Source organism: Diadema setosum, chromosome 12, assembly GCF_964275005.1.
Source record: "Diadema setosum chromosome 12, eeDiaSeto1, whole genome shotgun sequence".
Taxonomy (NCBI): Eukaryota; Metazoa; Echinodermata; class Echinoidea; order Diadematoida; family Diadematidae; genus Diadema; species Diadema setosum.
The window spans coordinates 3,246,283-3,268,396 of record NC_092696.1 but is presented as its reverse complement, the minus strand read 5'-3'; the positions used below and the strand labels follow the sequence as shown (position 1 = coordinate 3,268,396).

The 22,114-nt window shown below is 40.4% G+C and overlaps 1 protein-coding gene across 1 annotated transcript in view; it reads right to left on the bottom strand.

Annotated features, from left to right (window-relative positions):
* The window catches only part of LOC140236295 (uncharacterized), a 140,515-nt gene that overhangs the window by 41,583 nt on the left and 76,818 nt on the right, over positions 1–22,114 (bottom strand). Inside the window, exon 9 of the mRNA XM_072316249.1 lies at positions 18,185–18,370. Within this exon, the coding sequence (XP_072172350.1) occupies positions 18,185–18,370 (186 nt within the window). The remainder of the gene's footprint in view (positions 1–18,184; positions 18,371–22,114) is intronic.

The following is a 22,114-nucleotide window of genomic DNA, read 5'->3' as shown; positions in this document are numbered from 1 at the left end:
TTGAAGTTTCTAAAGTAATTCATAACATAAGTAACATTTTGGCGTAAATTAATACAGGGAAAAATGATCGATGGTAAACGGCAAATAGATTCAAATAAAAACAACAACAGAAACACCTAGCCTCTATCTAGGCCTGATACTCTGACTGTAGTGTTAATGTTAGACATAGTTCTAGACTGACGTCTAACAGAGTTTCTAGACCTAACGCGCGTTAGGCCCTACAACTAAAAGGTATGTTCTGGGTATTATCTCTGCCTCTATACAGATCTAGTTCACGTACTACGTAGTTGGTTTTTTTTTTTTTTTTGTACTGTCACTGCACTGGCATAAATGCATATACACATAACCACAACTTTGTCCATTGACATTGGCATGACAAAGCCGATCTACTTGAATTTACTCGCGTTCAGTCTCGCATCATCAGACAGGCAGTGAAGTAGAACTGATTTGTCTTGTTAGAAAGTGAATCAAATCCTCTCAGGCTGAGTCTGACCAAATTAAGGGTAATGTTTTAAAATCACTTTAACTGTAACTGTACTGTAGCTGGTAAGCATGTGCATTATCTTGTCTTGCCTTTCCAAAGATGCCCACATTTCCCACAATCAATAGACTTGGATGGTTTCTTCAATGTGTGGTAAGGGTACCAGCTATCGGCAGGGTACATCGACACCCTGCGTATCATGGCTGTTTGCGTATAGAACAAAAAGGTACGCGTGGGATTAAGTGCCATTTTATAGCTATGAAAACAGTAACAAAGAAACGAAAATCAAGCCAACAAAACAAACTAAACACGTTTCAATTACATATCCACTCAGTAACAACACGCATGACTATGAAATTCACTTACAAGTATTACCTATGGAGGGAAGGGGTGCAGATCGTGAGGTACCCTTTTTCAGCCACGCGAAGAAAAATTGCATAATTTTACAACGGAGATTCAGAATCAACAGAACAGTCACGAGATTTGAAACTGCAGTATTTACAGCTTATTTGAGGACAAACTTAGGCAAATTTGTTTTATACTTTTGGAATAAACTAGCTGCAAATTCATAGGGTGCCGATAGGTGGTACCCTCAATCACACAAATGCCCAGTGATGCAGTGGTTGGTTAATTGCTGACCCTTGACATATTGTATCAAGGGTTGAAGCAGCCCCTACTTCTTCTGGGAGGCTGTGCCAGTGTTGTGTTCCTCGGTAGGAAAGATGAACCTCTGTATTGTGTTCTGCAGGTAATTCAGTGCGTTAATTCATGTTGGTAGCAATACCAAATGTATATTTTCATGAATAGTTTCATTGATATAAGCACTTTGCCATTTTAGTAGCACTTACACTGTACTGCAAAATGAGCAATTTAAGAGCAAAAATCAGATACCAAAAGTTCAGGCAATCAATTCCTGCATGTGGTGTTGGTTATTGGAGTGAAGGGCTAAGGTGCTTTTTAAAAGAGACCCGTTTGTATTACATTTTCTTTGTGCTGAGTAAAAAGTTCCCCTTATTCATATAAGGAAATAATGTAATAATGCATTTTATAACACATCATTTGTATAACACCTCACTTGTATGAATATTTTTTACCCTCATAGCAGGTAAACAGTTATTGAATCTGCTTCCCTCCTATTGAGCGAATGCGGAAAGACAATGCAAAGGAGGCTGCATCCCTGACCACGCTTTGATGCAAGCTCACTCACTGACTGGAAAGCTGTGAGTTTCAGCTTTCAGGATTTACTGAAAGTGCATTATTCAAAAGATTGACATTCTAGGTACATTTATACCATAACCATTGTTCAGAACTTGACCTTACTCCTGTGGGAGGAAAAAAAAAAACATCTTTTTTTTTTTGGAAGTGATGGTACATGTATTGTACCGTACCAGATAATTCTAATGACAACACAGGTACATATTTTGTATGTCACCTAGAACTAAAGAGTGAACTTAAGAGTGAAAGTTCTGTGAAGGCACATCTTATAATCTTTACCCTGCCCCTTCATTCCAAGGAAATGTACGTGTATGTAGATTCTTCTCTTTCTGTATAATGTATATATGGCAACATCCCATACATTTGACAGGTATCACAATATGCAGCGTGGACCAACCAATCATTTTAATAGTGGGTATTATAGTGTACCATAGGTGCCTAGGTCTAGTAATTGGCCCGAACTGATACCAATTTAATGAGTTTCGGAGGACATGAAAATGCAAGTCAAATGTAACTTTGAATGTAGAATTGTCTGTCACTTTTATATATTTTTTTTTTCTTGGGGTGGGGGTTGGTCAAAAAAAAAATGACTTTAGACAAAGTTACACTTCTTTGCAAAGATAGTTCTGGTTTGTAATTAAGCTAGAAATGGGAAAAAACAAACAAACAAACAAACAGATAGCACCATGAAGGCCAGAATTGTGTGAATTGTTCTGTTGTGATCTGTAGCTTTCTTACAGGCCTGTACTACCTCCCCATTCTCTTCTGAAACAATTTTGCCCTCTGTTTCCAGATATCATGTTTGACTCACTCCTGTATGTGCATAGTAGATCTTCAGCTTTGAAGAATGACCTTCTGATCTTGGTTACTCTTGCTTCTAGTTTGCTGGAGTTGCTAGTAAATATATGATACTAAATTACTGGAAATATCATGTGTATGAAGGCATAAGAAGATAGTGCACATCAATATGTCTTCAAAATGTTTACATGCTGTTTCCATATATGCTTGCCCTTTTCATTCTTCCAGGAAGGACTGTTTTAACTGCTCATACGTGGTCGGCACAGAACATCCGCAGTCACAGCCCTTCATCCTCCTTATTGGAGAAAGCAAATTATACCCTCTTCAGGTACATGTATCTGCAGTTGTGGAGCACAGGGCACAGTCCTCAAGGCGTTGTGGGTGCAGCTGATCTTGTCTTCAAGTTGATCTTCGTTCTAAATCGCAACTGCTGGCCACATTGTATGGCAGAGAGACCATTTTAAAAGGGACTCCTGTACAAACAAGGAGGATTTGAAACTTTGGCATCCATCCCTTATTTTCTAAATTTGCTGAGTCAACCATAATGCAACCATTTATTTATCATCTCCACCCTTCCTGTATCAAGTCTGCATAATAAAACAGCATTTGCTTGAGAAGTACTTACAATGTTATAGGAAAATAGGCACTGACTTTTAATTGTGGTCTCCTCATAACAGTGGCCATGTTATTTTACAAGTCATTTGCCATATGATGGATATTGTTGTATTTTGACTATACACCTGTACCATGTATGAATGATAAGGTACATCTATATTGATACTATTAGTGGTCAATGCTTCTTTGAAACATGTATTCACTTTTCAAGGAGTTAGTTTTACTTATGATAATGTAGACAAGTATCGAATATGTGAAAAGCTGCTAATACCATGATTATTACACACCACGCCCACACATAGTGTGTACAAGTTGACAAGGGATGTATAGAGCACCAAACTGTGACATCGCCATGGAAACTAGTTCTAAATGACCTCACCTGGCCCAAATATATGTCAACACTATTGTTGCTAACCATGCTTGCACCTGGTTCCAACCCAAGTTATAACAACTCTCTTGCTTTTTTAGGAGTTGACCTAGAACTTGGCATATGTGGCCACTATTACAGGTAAATGTGGTATGTAACTAATGTGTTTCCATGGTAATGAAAAAAAAATCTATAGAAAATTTAACCAAAATATTGCGGATCAAACTACTTTCAATCTGTATAATTTGAATGGTAATTTGAAAACACAAGATATAATTGTCTTCAACTGGCATCCTTCATGTATCACTTGAGTAGTGAAGATGTACCCCAAGCAATTTCATCTATGCTCGTAAGAAGTGATCAAGTTCTTCATGATTATCATACAAGGCAGGCTATTGTGTATCACTTCGCAGCTAGAACTCGACTCAGGAGAAATGTGATAGCATATACATGTACAGGCCCACAACACAAGAATTCTGTATATTGCTCCCGGGTAGGCCAGTAGCCAACATACTACATATTCAAAAATGTGATGAAATTCCATCTTTTCACTATGCACCTACATAGTACCTGTCACATGTGTGTATTTGACTTTGGAGTATAGATGCATTATTGTATTATGCTGCAATGCAATGAGTAAAATAATTAGCAGTAGAACAAGCACTTTATAGTGTACCTGAAGCATGTTACTACAGATATGCGGATTCAAGTTTATCTTGGAAACCCTAATCTATAAAGTTGACATGGCATCGAATATTATTTTCATTACATGTACAATTTTGAACACTCAGTTTGTACTTTCCTTGCATTAAATTAGCATTTGATGTCAGATAACTCACAGCGGGTCATTGCATTATATGCGTAATATGTTGCTATTCTGTTTGCTACTTGATTTTGTTATCTGACTAGCTAAATTGAACCATGTAAGCACCTAGGTGCCCATTTTTGTTGTATTCCTTTGCTTATCCTGATTTTCTTGTGTTTGTGTTTGTAACTTCAATACATGTCCATATCATTGTAAATCTCAAGCCTCATCCACCCCTATGTATCTGCTCTTTCTTGCTCACTTCATTTGATGAACTCTGTACTGCTCTTTTCTCTCAATCCTATTCTCTCCTATATTTTTCCTGTCCTACATGTATGTACATGCATATCCGAGCAATTGCCCCAGAGGGCAATTACCCCCTGGCTAAATACTGGTTAGTGGTAAGGTAAGAGTAAAGATTAGGGTTAGGATTAGGTTCAGGATTAGGATTAGAACCAGGGGAAGGGTCCGGGGTAATTGCCCAGGGGGTAATTGCCCTAGACCCATGTACATGTAATACAAGTACTTTTTGTTTCTTATTACTGAGAAAGATTGGTCCTTATGAGGTTTGAAAGTGAAATGTAAACAACTGATTTGTTTTATGTTGTAAAGTATGCATTTCTGCTAGGAATTTGCACTGAATTAATTCTTCTTTTTTTCAGATGTAAGAGATGAGAATAATATGCTTATAGAAAATTGGTCCAAAGATACAAATTACATTGGTGTTAATTATCATACATGTACTTCAATCATTCATAAAATCCAGTACCATACTACCATTACTGTACTGTTTTGACAACTCGTGACTATCCATTCAGATTTACAAAGTTGCTCATACAGTGTCAGATCTTGTGAATTTTCATTTTACATGTGAATGTGCTATATTACGTCCCTTCGCAAATGTGAACAGTATACCACTGTACTTTATTTCTGCAACAGACTGCCATATTAGATCACATCTAATGAGATTGTATGTTGGAACAATTGTCCTGAATTAGTGTCTCAAGTGCTAAATTTGACATGTGTGGTTTGTATTAGTGTATGTACATTGTTTGATGTGTATATCGAGTGATGTTTGTCATTTACCGACATAAGTTGGTTAAAATTCCTGTTAACTAATGTTTTCATTCGGTGGTTAAATTTCGAAGAAAAGATTTAGTGCAATTCCACAAAACTTGCGTAAGATAAAACCGACCTCAGTTGGCTTTTGGTAATCACTTTACCCAACAGTTATGTGGTTCACTGGAAATCGACTGTCTGTTAAAATGCTATCCAGATTTCTGAAAGCGTAGACTTGATGGTGTAATGCAGATGTATGAATTTGAAATCCAAACTGACATCGTGTGTGTGTGTGTGTGTGTGTGTAGTTTTTGTTTTTGTTTGTTTGTTTGTTTTTTTTTTCTAAGAGGATGCAAAACTGCCATTAATTTCTTCCCCATGCATAATATAAAACACATGTTGTGGAGAGTGAAAATACTACTCTTGTTTTTCCATAGCTGGGAGTACAGTATGTGGGTGAGTTTATTATGAGCCGTTTGTAGATTACATTATGTTCTATATACATACAGTATAGATCTAGTAGGTTTGAGTAGGAGAGTGAATGGTAGGCATATTCTCTAAAACATCCCCTCACCTTTGTAACTACACTTCCAAAAAGAGCATGAACTGTGACAGAAATCAAATCAAACATTAACATTTTATCCATCTAGAGTTAATCGGTAATAATGATAATAACTTCCACATTTAATGTCCCAATTCCACATGATTAACGTGCACAAGGCGCAGTAGGAAAAGTGAGTTATGAAGTACAAAAATCATTACACAAACATGCACATGAATATGACACAATCATGATGATATAATATATATATATATATATATATATATATATATATATATATATAGTACCGGTATACTATTCTATGGTAAAAGATTGGAATAACAAGTAAAGAAGTATGTTGCTGGTTTTTCTTTCTTTTTTTAAGAGCTCATCTTTCATACAGTTGACTACTTTACCGAGACCAGAAAAAAAAAATACCAGTCATTTTCTCATTAACATGAAACAAGATAAGATATCATTGCTTTGGATGCTGACTACTTTTGTGAAAAAAAACCAAAAAAAGAAAATAAAATAAGAACAAGGATAATGTAACATTCGCAGATCATAACTTGAGATATTGAGGTGTTGGATGTACACATTTTATGTACCGCCTTCTCAGTATATATGGCAGTGGTCCGATGCAATAATTTCTGCGTGCATACCAATATCAGTAACACAAGGAATATTTTGCAGTTTCATTTATTGAACAGTCTGTGTTGAAAGTGTTCTTTTTTTAAGCAAAAAGTTGAAAAGCTGAGATTCCAGTACTGATTGTCCAATAGTCTTCTTGCTTGTTACGCATCCTTGATTTCCTTTATTGTTTGTTTCGTCTTGGAAAAGTGATTTTGTAAATTCTTAGATCCATGGGGAATGTATTCACGGTATACATGTGCATGATAATTATGTAACTGGTTACTAGTAAACTGCATGTGCCCAAGGGCAACAATCTAATTTGCTTATTACGCGCGGCAAACCGCTCCAGTGTGCACAGCGTGCCGCTGCGGCAGAGTTTAGCGGCAAACCGCCTCCGCTGCCGCTGCCGCAAAACCGCTCCAATGTGAACGGCCCTTAGGGTTGTACGCTCTTTGGTGCTAACAAAGTGCCATAGCACTGTGACTCCTCTCAGACTGGCGCCACCTTTTGGCCGGGAAAAGAGAGGAACGTATTTTTTTTTTTTGATCGGAGTGAAATGGTTTTATCAGAGTGAAATGGTTTCAGTGCAGTGAAATGATTTCGTCAGAGTGATATGGTACGCCAAAGTGAAATGATTTTTTTTTTTTTTTTGCGGAAAGAAGAAATGATTTATTTTTTTTCTTGAAAAGTGAAATAAATTTTTGTGAAAAGTCAAATGCTTTTGGTTAAAAGGTGAAATACATTTTGTGAAGAGTGAAATGAATTTTTATTTAAAAGTGAAATGTATTTTTGTGAAAAGTGAAATGTATTTTTATTTAAAAGTGAAATGCATTTTTGTGAAAAGTGAAATGAATTTTTATTTAAAAATGAAATGTATTTTTATTTAAAAGTGAAATGTATTTTTGTGAAAAGTGAAATGAATTTTTATCTAAAAGTGAAATAAATATTGGTGAGTGAAATGTATTTGTTGAAAGTGAAATCAATATTAGCTGGAGTGAAATGAATTTTGTATTGTTTCCCTAATCGCGTTCCATAGGGCTGTATATCAGGTAGAGCTGCGGTCTAATCTTTCGGCGCAGAAGAGTGAGATTCAACGTTTATCGGCCCAATTATGTCGCTTTATGGATGGACAGATGTCTGTCTCCAAAACCTCTGAGCCAGCCCGCCATGCGCTGCATGCGAGAACACTTCAGACTGGCTCCTTCGCGGTGTGACCGCGAATATTATTTGCCTGCGGTACACCGTATAGCAGGCAAAAGTTGTCTGGAATCATTAATGAGAATTCTATTGCATATATTATGCGAATACGAGGCGATGTGGGAATTTGCATGTAATTATGCAGGAATGATGCGTCTTGAGTACAGTGGGTTTGGTAGCGGTATTCGAGGGCGTGAGGCTCGTCAGTTATTCTAGCTTGCGCCTTCAACTCGTTCAGACTTATACGCTAGTCGTTGGGCAAGCTGTCCCCAAAGTGAATATACTTTGTATTACGGTGTAATGCTTCGTGTTGTTGGCACTATAGGAGGAAATTAAGAGAGCAGACGTTGATTTACTGAGCACTTTATGGAGATAATCAGCCAGAATTCTGCAACCACTCACCTGCTCAGCTCCGACCCGAAGGCGGAGTTCGAGAGCTTATAATGCAGGCAGCACAGCCCGTGGGAGGCAGTGCAAACGCCGCTTCGGCGACCAGCTCATAGAGCTGGAAGCAGACAATTTGTATGAACGCCCTGAGGAATTCGGCCTCGCAGTTTCTGATGGATTGACCGCTCAGCTGACAAGGCAGTCACATTGCCTCCGTGAAAGGAGAGCGTGGAAAAAAGAATCCATACACTACAGTATTATAAGTCATGACGCCCTCGACGCCCCCTTTCGGTGTGTGCACCGAGAGTCGAGGAGCAAATGTGCACCTCGATCCCCGGGAAAACCGTCCAGCTGACAGAAGTGCAAAAGACGGTGATTCAGTGAATGTTCCCTTTGGTAAAATAATGCTAAAATCACCCGGGAGCTGCAGACAGCAGCTAGGGAGCAACGGTCAGTCCATTCATACAGCCCCCGTTGCTTGACTGGCGGTCAACGGAGTTACTCTGTGCGGTAACATCCTCGTATGAGATGAACATGAGACCCGAGAGGAGCTCAAACTTGCTTTCAATCAGAAGTACAGGGGCATAATAATTTATGCAGTAGATCGATCTCCATAGGGAAAACGCTATTTGAGAAAGACTTACAAACAACATGAAAAATGCTGGCGAGTCGCCCCTCGTACGTGGGCCAAAAAGTCACCTTCTCCGACCGACCGCGTCGTCGGTCGTTCGGTAGCACGCGAATAGAACATACCGTCATATTTTCCAGCAAGGCACCATCTAATGTAGAAAAACTAGTAAGTCCCCGTTTACATGCGGGACGACTCAGATTTTTCAAAGAGACGTGGTCTCTCATTATTTCTGATCCCTGGATTTCAGACACTATTTGTTGTTACAAGATATTATTTGACGGTTATCCCAACAAAAATTATTCCTCCTCAATTACTACTGTCGGAGGAGGAAAATGCGGCAATCAATTTGGAATTTCTTTCGTTGTTAACCAGAAAGGGGCAACATCAGAAATTTCCCCAGGGGAAATTTCATTTCTGTCCACTCTATTCACAGTTCCAAAGAAAACCGAGGATCTCAGATCCTTCATTGATTTGAAAAATCTGAACTCGTTCGTTCAGTATGAGCATTTCAAGATGGAAATTTTTCGAAATGTTAAAGAAATCCTAATCAATGCAATCCGACTACTTAACGTCACTGGATCTCAAGGATGCATATTTTTCCATTCCTATTCATGAAGATTATCAAAGTATTAATTTCGTTTTACGTGGAATGGTCGTTTTTATTGTTTTACTGGCTTACCCTCTGTGGTTAAGTTCAGCGCCAAGGGTATTTACTAAAGGAATGAAACCCGTTATTGCTTCTCTTAGAAGCAGAGGCATGAGAATAAATATAATTGTTTGCCCGCTCTAAAGAGAGTATTGCTAACACGAACTGTGTTTTGGATTTACTGGCATCATTGGGATTGCCATTAATTTTGGGAAGTCACAACATCTCCGACCTACTCAGGCTTTAATTTGGTGGCGAGCCATCTAGACGACAAAAAAAATTGGCAAGATAAGGAATCTTGGGCATCCTATTTCGTCGTCTCCCTCGACAAAAATTCGAGATTTAGCAAAGTTCATTGGTTTCTTTCTTCTCCATTTGACCCCGTACCGGCGGGTCGTTGGCATTATCGTGTTCTAGAGTCGTGCAGAAGCAAAGCAGTGCAAGAATCAGGATGTAATTTTGATGCATCTCTTTAATTCAATAAACAATAATGCCATTGAAGAAATTCGTTGGTGGCTTCCCTTGCCATGCAAGGAATTTGAGTCCTGCATGCATCGACATTCCTGTCATCCATTGACAATATTCGTACAGATGCCAGCACCTCAAGATGGGGTACACTATGTGTAAATGATAATTCCTTTGCTCAATGTGTCTGGTCTCGAGAGGAAGCTAATCTGCATATCAATGCGCTAGAATTACTGGCTATTCATCGAGGCCTTGCCTCCCTATGCGACACCTCCCATAAGCAACACATTCATATTAAGTCAGATAACAGTGCAGCTGTCAGTTACGTCAGGAAAATGAGTGGTAGTATTCCATTACTTAAAAAGTTGTCATATGACATTTGGGCGTGGTCGCTGGGTCGCTACTCTTGGCTATCTGTTTCCCACTTGGCTGGTGTTGCTTAGTTTGCAGGCACAAACCCTTGTTGGTCGTATAGGAGTATGCATGCGCCAAGACTAATACACGCACCACTACACTGCAGCCTCTCCTTCAACACAGGGCCTATGGGACAGTGCCAAAGTGGTGCATGTAGTAGTCTTGGCGCAGACTCCTTTACGACCAACAAGGGTTTGTGCCTGAAAACTAGGTGTTGCTCATATAGAAGCAGATAATTAATCTATCTCGGAGAGATATGAAGAATTAAATTAGTCTTCGTCCTTATATATATTTTCGTTGCTCTTATCTATACCTTCCTTCAGACCCAAAATTGATCTTTTCGCATCCAGTGCCAATAGGACCCCGTTTACAGTGCGGGGCCGGGCTCGGCCGCGGCTCGGCCGCGGCCGAGCCTCGCAATTTTGTCCGTTTACACTGCAGGGCTCGGCCGCGCTTTTAATTCAAACCTTTCAATATTTGGTCGTAGTGGGGCTCTGCTTGTAAACAAACGCAATTTGGTATAGCCTGGTTTTCAGACCCTTTGCCAACTGGATTCCGTGGCGACGAAGTCGCCGTTCGGGCAAAGGCCATTGCCGAAGGAAAAAGTCTTTTGCAGGACACAACCACCTTAAACTATACTAGTTTTCAACGTTGAGGGAGGTAATATCGTGAATAGCGAAATAGTACGGGCAGAGGGTCTGGAAGCCAGACTAAAATTGGCCGCGCATTTGGCCCAGTTTGCGTTTACACCAAGAAGAGGCCAGGCTCGGCCGCGGCTCGGCCGCGGCCGAGACCACCTCCAGAGCGTGGCCAAATGCGAGGCCAATTTTGGCCTCGCATTTGGCCTTTTGCGCGTTTACACTGAGGCGGGGCTGGGCACGGCCGCGGCCGAGCCGCGGCCGAGCCTCGCACTGTAAACGGGGTCTCGGAAATTGGTCACTATGACCCCGTTTACAGTGCGGGGCCGGGCTCGGCCGCGGCCGAGCCGCGTAGTCGTAGTGGCGCTCTGCTTGTAAACAAATGCAATTTGGTATTGTCTGGTTTTTAGACCCTTTGCCAAATGAATTCCGTGGCAACGAAATCGCCTTTCGGGCAAAGGCCTTTGCCGAAGGAAAGAATCCTTTGCAGGACAAAACCACCTTAAATTATACTAGTTTTCGACGTTGAGGGGGTTAATATCCTGAATAGCGAAATAGTACGGGCAGAGGGTCTGGAAGCCAGACTAAAATTGGCCGCGCATTTGGCCCAGTTTGCGTTTACACCAAGAAAAGGCCGGGCTCGGCCGCGGCTCGGCCGCGGCCGAGACCACCTCCAGAGCGAGGCCAAATGCGAGGCCAATTTTGCCTCGCATTTGGCCTTTTGTGCGTTTACACTGAAGTGGAGCTGGGCTCGGCCGCGGCCGAGCCCAGCCCCACTTCAGTGTAAACGCACAAAAGGCCCCGCAATTTTGTCCGTTTACACTGCCGGGCTGCGAATATTTTTTCCGTACATGGAAACGCTACAGGACATGAATTATTCATAAGTTGAGCTGAAAGAATGAAATGCGCATGCGCATGGACTTAGAACAATGAACGCCACATGCACATGCACATGAATGCACATTCGCTTCATAGCGAAGTAGCCCTACTGTTCTGTGGTAGCGGTTTATTAACGAACGAATACGAGGACCCGATCGACAAAAAAAAAAAGGCGTGCGAAAGATTTCGGAAGAACTCTTATTTGGCCATTTATGCATGTACGAATAGTGGTAATGTGGCATCAAGTCCAAGCCTATGGCTGTAGTTTAGGTTGTAGCTTGTAAAGCTGTTTATTTCACGCGAGCTGCGTATGTACCTGCTTCAAATCGACTGCACTTTCTTCGAACCCTCCATGCTCGCTCATACTCGCCACGCCGACTGCCCTGGCTGCGCTGACAATCACGATGCTGTCTGCTCCCCGCATACTTACCAGCGGGGTTACGTAGGGCGCTCATGAACTGCGAATCGTAGTTTATGATTGAGGGTACCACCTGTCGTCACCCTAAGGCCCGATCTGTAGCTTGTTTATTCCAACAGTATAAAACAAATTCGCCTAAATCTTATCTCAAATATGCCATAAGTACTGAATTGAATTGAATGTCGTGACCATTTTCTTCGCGCAGCGGGGTACTTAGATCGGCACCCCCTCCCTCCATAGGTAATACACGTGAATTTCACAGCCATGCGTCGTTACCGTGAGCGGATGTGTAATTGAAACGTGTTTAGTCTGGTTTGTTCGTTTGTTTGTGAATTTGATTTTCGTTTCTTCGTTTTTATTGTTTTCATAGCAAATGTCACTTAATCCCACGCGTACATTTCGTCCTATACGCAAACAGCCATGATACGCAGGGTGCCGATGTCAAGGTACCGAAGGTGGTACCCCCTTACCATACACTGTATGTACAGTATGCGAGTCCGTTCATTCGTGTACAAATTTGCCGAGCTATAGAATTGAAGTCCACGCGCTTGCGCACTTCAAAATTTCAGCTCAACTTATGAATAATTCATATCCTGTAGCGTTTCCATGTACGGAAAAAATATTCGCTGCCGGGCTCGGCCGCGCTTTTGATTCAAACCTTTCAATATTTTCTCGTAGTGGGGCTCTGCTTGTAAACAAATGCAATTTGATATTGTCTGGTTTTCAGACCCTTTTAGTCCATGGGCCAGGCCAGATATTGGTACCATCTGAGGGGACAATACCTTTTTGGTGTCATTTTGTTTGTCGGGCATAGATATGCTTATCAAGCTATGATAGCATTTCCAAATGAGTAGCTTAGTCATAGTAAATGACTTTTAAACCAATTTGGTCTCGTTGTTATATCCCTGTACTTCTGAATCGAGACCAACCGCTATACAAAGAAGAGCACTGTCTTCTGTATGTTCACAGGTGTTCTGTTGTAAATTCGGTGCGCTTAGTCTTTATTCAAGGCAGCAAAGGGAATATCCAAGGGTTATGATGTCCACAGCGCTTAGTCTAATTTTCAAGACTGCGAAGGGAATATCCAAAGCTTATAATACAGTGTATATCCCTTTATCTGAAAACAACAACAACAACAAAGCAATTTCTAGTGAATTCTAGCGTATTTTTCAATTTTTTATCATTTTCCGGTGAAAACGCTACGGTGAAAACGCTAATACCACGCCAATGCCGCTTTATTTTCATCCAACAATGAAAGATTATGCAAAAACAATGTACCGGTACACTACAATACATTGTAATTAATAATGTTGTAAATGAACAGAGTGAATTTTGTTTAAAACTGATGTATATGTTGAGAGGGTGGTATAAAAACAGTATAGATAATCCCTTTTATTAGGAACTTTAGATATGATTAGCGGTACATTGTTCTAGATAAAGACTAAGCGCACCGCGTGACAGCTGTGGACATCATAACCCTTTGGATATTCCCTTCCCTGCCTTGAATAAAGACTAAGCGCATCGCGTTTACAACAGAACACCTGTGGACATGCAGAAGGCAGTGCTCGTATTTGTATAGCGGTTAGTTTCGATTCAGAAGTATAGGGATATAAAAACGAGACCAAATTGGTTAAAAATTCATTTATTATGGCTAAGCTACTCATTTGGAAATGCTATCATAGCTTGATAAGCATATCTATGTCCGACAAACAAAATGACACCAAAAAGGTTTTGCCCCCTCGGATGGTACCAACAACCCATTTTTCGGCTCTTGGCCCATTGACTATTTGCCAAATGAATTCCGTGGCGACGAAGTCGCCGTTCGGGCAAAGGCTTTGCCGAAGGAAAGAATCCTTTGCAGGACAAAACCACCTTAAACTATACTAGTTTTCAACGTTGAGGGGGTTAGTATCCTGCATAGCGAAAGATACAGGCAGAGGGTTTGGTAGCCAGACTAAAATTGGCCGCGCAATTGGCCGCGCATTTGGCCCAGTTTGCGTTTACACCAAGAAAAGGCCGGGCTCGGCCGCGGCTCGGCCGCGGCAGAGACCACCTCCAGAGCGAGGCCAAATGCGTTGGCCTCGCATTTGGCCTTTTGCGCGTTTACACTGAGGCGGGGCTGGGCACGGCCGCGGCCGAGCCGCGGCCGAGCCTCGCACTGTAAGCGGGGTCTCGGAAATTGGTCACTATGACCCCGTTTACAGTGCGGGGCCGGGCTCGGCCGCGGCTCGGCCGCGGCCGAGCCCTGCCTCAATTGCGCGTCCGAGCCTCGCAATTTTGTCCGTTTACACTGCCGGGCTCGGCCGCGCTTTTGATTCAAACCTTTCAATATTTTGTCGTAGTGGCGCTCTGCTTGTAAACAAATGCAATTTGGTATTGTCTGGTTTTCAGACCCTTTGCCAAATGAATTCCGTGTCAACGAAGTCGCCTTTCGGGCAAAGGCCTTTGCCGAAGGAAAGAATCCTTTGCAGGACAAAACCACCTTAAATTATACTAGTTTTCGACGTTGAGGGGGTTAATATCCTGAATAGCGAAAGATACAGGCAGAGGGTTTGGAAGCCAGACTAAAATTGGCCGCGCAATTGGCCGCGCATTTGGCCCAGTTTGCGTTTACACCAAGAAAAAGCCGGGCTCGGCCGCGGCTCGGCCGCGGCCGAGACTCCAGAGCGAGGCCAAATGCGAGGCCAATTTTGGCCTCGCATTTGGCCTATTGCGCGTTTACACTGAAGCGGGGCTGGGCACGGCCGCGGCCGAGCCGCGGCCGAGCCGCGGTAGAGCCTCGCACTGTAAACGGGGTCGTACTTGTCTTGGGAACAATATCATGGGAATTTTTACATCCCTTCTATGTTTTTCCTCCACTTTGTTTTTGCCTACTTTCCAGGGTCCTTCCCAAGTCCGCAGGGACAATATTAACTGCCAGAGAGCAGTCTCGATTACCCCTTTTGTGGAGGACACAATCGTGGCTCCCGCTCACCCGCGATCCTGGCAGCCCCACCCCTCCTACCAGGGGACTGCCTGGTTCCCCTTCCCATTCCAATGCCCGAGCTGAGGTTACTCGAACGCCTGACCCAGGGAGATATCTCTTCCCACCTCCCTGCCTGACCTATCTCTGCGAACGTTGGCGAGCATTAGGAATTTCAGAGCACACTTCCGAGCTCATCGCAAATTCATGGCCCAACACCAAAAAAACATTATAACTCAGCTTGAAAGCAGTGGATTAGTTCATGCCGCAAACAATCGCTTGAGCCATTTAGTTCATCCATCACCAATATCGTAATGTTTGTCTGACCAGCATGTGTTAGGGAAAAATACAGTAAGGTAGATTCGTATCGATCAGCCTTGTCATCTGTGCTGCCCTCCTCTGACGGGTTTTCCGTGGGAAAGCACCCGTTTGTAGTACCTGTGTTGAAAGGTAGAACCTCCCAAACCACGGTACAACACCACATTTTTTAAGTTTCTCAATTATGTTCATTAGGTAATAATGCAAGACTGTTACTTCTAAGCGAGAAATTGCCTTGGCGACTCTTGTTTCAACACAGAGATTGCAGACTCTGAGTTTTTTGGACATTACATAATGTCAATTCCTAATGACAGTACAGTCTTTCAAGTGGTTGAGTTATTGAAAACAACTACAGAAGAAGGGTATTGCCAACCAATCTATTAAATTGTCTTCTTTCCTCACAAACGAGAAGTTGTGTGTTTTATCAGTGCTCATGGAGTGCTTAAGTCGAAAAGAACCCTTGCGTCAGGTTCACGTTGTGACTAAACTTTTTATTTCCTACTAGAAAACCTCACAAAGAAGTAATCACTTCTACCCTGTCTAGGTGGTAAAGGGCACATTGAATATCAGGCATAGATACATCGGCGTTCTGCTCACATTTACCGCAGTGCCTCGAGTACTGCAGCTTTTAATCAAGGCGTTACCATTGAGGAGTGGCCAATGCCAAAACCTTTCGAGATTTTTATTTTAAGCCAGTTCAAGAAGCAAAATTCGCTTCAACCATTCTCAGCTCATCTTCACAAGTTATAAGGAAGATGGGGGACACGATACGTATGTAACTCACAGTTACTATACTGTTACAAAACTATACTGTTCTTTCCTCCTTGTGATCATGTGTTCATACGGAACATACACCTTGTCATGGTACTACTCAGATTGCTCATGAATAAAATTTGACCTATCGTGAACGCCCATGTGCAGCATTTTTTTTTCATTTGCCTGAAACATATCTCAATTGACAGTTTCTGCGTATTACTTTGAAGATGCTAACCCTCTGAAAGCTTGTACGAAGTGTGATGTAATAGAATTCCTAAATTATGCGAATAATATTATGAAGTATAATTAGAATTCTATTAATAACAATGAAGTACAAGATGAAGAGGGTCCCACCCAACGCGTTGCGGGTTCATAACATATTGTTTGATAACCCTCCCTCTCTCTTCTCGTCACAGAAACTGTCAACTCATTTGCCATACTACCTGCGGTCGCAACTTCCGTGACCAGGCTCATTACTTTACTGTCTGGCTTCATGCCTGTAAGATATATATGACTGATCCGGATGAATAATTGATACGTATTCTGTTCAGTGCTAGTGGAAACTGACGTTGAGTGATCGTGTGAATGTTTGGATACTGCCTCGTATACTTTAAAAATATGTCGAATAGTGGGAATACCCGCTATTTGTAGGGACTGGGGTGCCAAACTCATTATCATAACAAAAGACTTTGAATTTCCTTGGTGTGATCTCTCTGCCAAAGCTCGCAGGAATATGCTAACCCTCTTCATCTTGTACTTCATTGTTATTAATAGAATTCTAATTATACTTCATAATACTATTCGCATAATTTAGGAATTCTGCATTCCAAGTCACGGATGTCAATTGATTTTTTTTTTTTTTTTACTAAGGTTTGATGAAAACAACATCTCCCCTCTGTCGTAATCCAGGATACCATGTTAGCAAAGAGAGCAGAAGAAGTACATAATTCACAAGGAGAGAATCGCTAAATGTAAGGCTTAATGGATTTAAAGCGTGTAAGTTCATATAAGAATAGCAACACTGTGTAATGTTATCGATATGGTATGGGGCAAATGGACTCATGGGGACATTTATTCTGATCAGCTAATGATGTATTACTGGATCTAGAAAACTGGTAGGACTACTCTGTTTTCATGGTTTTTAAGAACAAACAAAAAGTCAAATGGGTGTCAAGACCCAGCCATCTGACACTTGACTGAGACATAAAATCAAGTAAGCTATCCTCTTTATTCCCCATCTAAGGTCCCCTCAAACTTCATTTTCCTCTTTATTATGTTTCCTTGATGCTGTTGTCAGAGCTTAATAAACATTGTCTTGTGATACAAGGATCGATATGCATATATTAACATCTTTGAGGGTTGAACCAGTAAGACTTCATCCACTTTTGGGGTCAAGAACAGTCTCGTACAATAAAGCATGCAGAATTCGCCACAACACTAAATACTCATGACTATACGGGGAAGAGAGAGGTGGATTAAGTTCATTTATTTTATTTTGTTTTATTTTGTGCAGCAGTAGAATCACAGGCTATCCCTCATTCTAGAAACTAATAAATGCCACCGAGAGATCATTTCTTCATAAAAAATTGACTTTCTTAGGGTCCAAGAAGACGAAAAAGGAATAACTGAGATCTTGTCTTGTTGAAATCTCTTCCACGGAAGACAATGAGGCCGGTTGTATTATCTTGTTTTCTTGATATCCTTTAATTCTGTTCAATTTCAATAACTCAACAATGTAACAGAAGTGTCCTTACCGGTTCTTTCTTTCATAATGAATTGAAGGTTAAACATTGGGGATGACTACGGTTACACACAATTTTAAGTATAGCTACCGCACTGAAATGTCAATCTGCGAGAGAAAAAAATACTAAAATGGAAGTCATACACGACTTTTGGTTAACCATTTTTGAAATGAGGTCTTCCGTGATCCCAAAAGCACATAACTAACAGATTACATACCTGACAGGATGATGCTGAGACGGCGACTGTTGAGAGGAAACTGTCAGGAAAGTAGGGGCAGCAAATTGTGAATTTCGAAAGACGTGGCATGGTACACACCAATCGGGCTAAGTCACCTCCCGTTGAGGTTTGATGCCATAAGGCGTGATGACGATCGATTTCATACCACAACGTCAAATTTTGAATCTGTGAAAAAAAAAATCAAAATATTACAGAAAACAAAAGTCATAAAGATAAATATTTAGAATTCCCAGTAATATACAGAACGAGTTTGCTTGCATAGCACGATCGTAATGGGTTTCAACTATAATTATGACAAATCATTATTATAAGTATTATGAGGTTTTCTGAGTCCACACTGCACACGTCTGTACTTTGGGACAACTTTTAGGTAGAGCAATATGGCATATGATTGTCTTGTCTTTGTGCATTAATCACTTATTTTACTTAAATAACGTTGTGTAGGCCCTATCGAATATATCTACTTTTTAACTGTATATTTTGGTGGGGTTTTTCTATCATCTGAATATGTCAAGATTTCACCAAATTTCCTGCAAACTAATTAATAAGCAATCATTTAAATAGTCTTACAAATACAGCAGTTTGGCATTGGTTTTCGTTACTTCTTATTCTTTGTGTGTGTGAGCGTGTGTGTGTGTGTGTGTGTGTGTGTGTAGGCCTATGTCTGCCTGTATGCGAGACTCTTTATTTTCCTGAATAAAATATGCAAGCTAAATTCATGAACCTTGAAAAGGGACTTTACCATCAAACGTCATCATTTGAACATATACATAAACACACATTTATTAATACACAACTGTGGTGACAGCTTGAGATTACATTAATATTTTGAATGAGTACAGAGCTAGGTATGCTGGAGCATTTGACTACCAGGAAGATTGTTGCTAACTCAAGACACTCTGGGAAAAAGACAGGTCTATACGTTATACCGCTTGATTGATTTTAGCAGCGTACGTACGTGTAGGCACTGGAGGTCCAAAAGCTACCAAGGGGTGATGTTCAAAATAATTATAATAATGAATGTGCACATCACAAATCACAAATTGATTACGGACGGAAGGACGAATGGAGGAACTGAAGGACCGACGGACATACAACCCCAAAACACAATGCCTCCGATGACACTTCGTGGCGGAGGCGTAAAAACAGAGAACTATTATAAAAAAAAATAACTGCTGACCGTCCTGTAGGTGATATATCCATACAGTTAAGGAACAAAGAGAAACAGGAAAAAAAAATAGAATCATACAATAAAAAGTGGAATTCGACGTAATGAAATGCAAAATAGAACTACAGAACTTGTTGATATTCTTTGATTTTCAACATTACAAGAAAAACTGTGCCCCTATTTGAAGATCAAAATGAATTCGAACGGACTTTAAGCGAAGGTTGGTGTTCCCATACTAAATTGAAATATGGATTTTACAGGAGAAAAGTAAAAGTCTTTCCAGCTTTTGAAATCATTCTAATTTCGATAATTCTATGCATTAGAGCCACGATCCCAGAGGACAAAGTTGATATCTGAGGAGTTTAGCAAACAATAATTCTCTTTAGTCCACTTGTTCTTACATATTCTGTATGCAGTTTGTATGTATTTTGTGTACTTTCGAATCTATGTGGAGTTCCATTGTTAATCAGTTCTTTCTCTGAAGGAGTTACCCCCTGAAAATAAAATGGACTATAGATAAAAGTGGATAAATGATATGATTTAGAGCTGTGCTTTAAAACGAAGTTGAATGCTCGTCGAAAAATAAATCTAAAACATGGGAGTATTGACGCTAAAGAATATCGTTTGAATTAGAAGGCCATGTCATGGAAACTCGAATGTTGATCTGTTGAAATTTGGTAGAGAAACCCAAAATTACTATTATCTCATTAACTGCAGTATATCTTCTTCTATGACTCTTTCATCTGGTTTTAAGTTTATGGGCAGATATTATCAAAAGTTGTCAGCATTCAAAAATAGTGTGTTCCCTATCAAAATAGCAAAAATTCTCTAAGTGATACACAAGTGTATCCAAGGAAGAGACCATATTAATACCCCATATTCTCGTCCTACTGCAGAGATATGTTCTAGTTTTGTCTTTCCTGGAGTCACCCCTCCACGTAAAATGGCGCCCAAACGTTTCACAGCAATTACAGAGTCCGTGGCTTCAGTCATACGCTCTTGTACAACGTTGTACAGTGCACTTTACTTATGGATGTTACATGCTCCTCATCAATAAGCTTCGATAAAGGTTCATCTTTAACTTGGTAGGATGATAATTATGTCGCCATGACAATATAACATAGACTTACATGTGTAATGCATGTATATGTATCTTGAAGTCGACTTGTCATATTATCATTTATTTCGCCATAAAAACTTATAGTTTGTGTGTGTGTGTGTGGTTTTTTTTTTTATAAATGAATTTCTACATGGTAACATAAATACCTTTAGATTACATGATGCCGACATGATATGTATATCCATTTCTTTACTTTAAAAAGGAAACTCTCATTTCTCAAACCAGACTATTTATGAGGCCTCTTTTTGTTTGCAGTACATAATATCCATTAATGTTGCATTTGATTCCATTAGCTAGTTTCCAATATTGCCATATAAATTTGGATTATTTCTATTATAAATTCTTCGTACTCTCTTTCTATTACTTGCATTACACGATCCAAATTCTTGCTTCGTTTAATATTGTTAATACGTGTTATTTCTTTTTACACAATCATCATTTAAGTGACCCTTCCTCCTCCCTCTAGTGATAATTTTTACACTTAAGAATATTCGTAATCTTCTTGGATTTCACTTCTAAAAATGTAAAATTTCCCCTTCGTGTGTGTGTGTGTGTGTTTTTTTGTTTGTGTGTGTGTGTGTGTGTGGAGGGGGTAGGGGTGCGCAAGCCTTAGATTTTGTGAAGGTGCCTCCCCTTTACGAAATTCCTGGATCCTCCCTTGTGACGCGTTATGACATTTGCAGTAAAATTGGGAAATTTTTGCATGTGTGGTCGACGTGTTATGACATTAAATTTTGTTGTTAATCAGATTTTGACATTTGTTGTTGACGCCCCCTCCCCTCCCAACAATCACTGAAAAAAAAAATTTAGTTGTTTATGTATTATAATTTCCATTAATGTACAAAGTGTTATCATCTGTGCTGTAGGTGCACTGAAATAATTGAGAAGTATTGATGAATATTCCAATGATATCGTTATTCTAAACGCTCTGCCCCCCCCCCCCCATACACACGCACATCCAAACACAGACACCCTTATTCACACACGCTCTTTACACAAACAACACCCACTCAGCAAAACCAACCACACCCTACGGAATTGCTATGTAGCCCGTACAGCTCATCATAACAGGTATGTGTAATTTTCTACACTATTATCTGAATTTGTGTTTGTTCTATATGCCAAAATGCAATATGCGCCAGTGTCTGTTGTGTATATATTGTGCAATAATTCCTGCTTTAAATGCTGACATTATCATATTAAATGTTCTCTGTGTATTATATTTCGTTATTTTGGGGGTAGATTCTGATGGAGGCTTGTATGACCCAAACTTTAACTAAATAAAGGAAACAGCTGTAGGTTTGTACCTTCATAGTGATAATGGACTCACAAGTGCCTTAGTGTAAGATTGAGGAACCGGAAAATGTGCAAACGTCACGCTGGAAAATGACCAAACGTCGAGAAGTATTTTTTTTTTCATATTTGCACGATGCGTTGCCGAGAAAGTAACAATGTGCATATCATTTACTTCACCGATATTGGTATAAAGATGGAACATAAACTGTATGTCAAAACTTCGCATGAAGCATCACCATTGATATTTTCTTGATAGCATCCTTGACAGATTTCCACCAAGCTTGGCTGGAAGCATCATTATGGTGATAGGATGTCAATTTGTTTA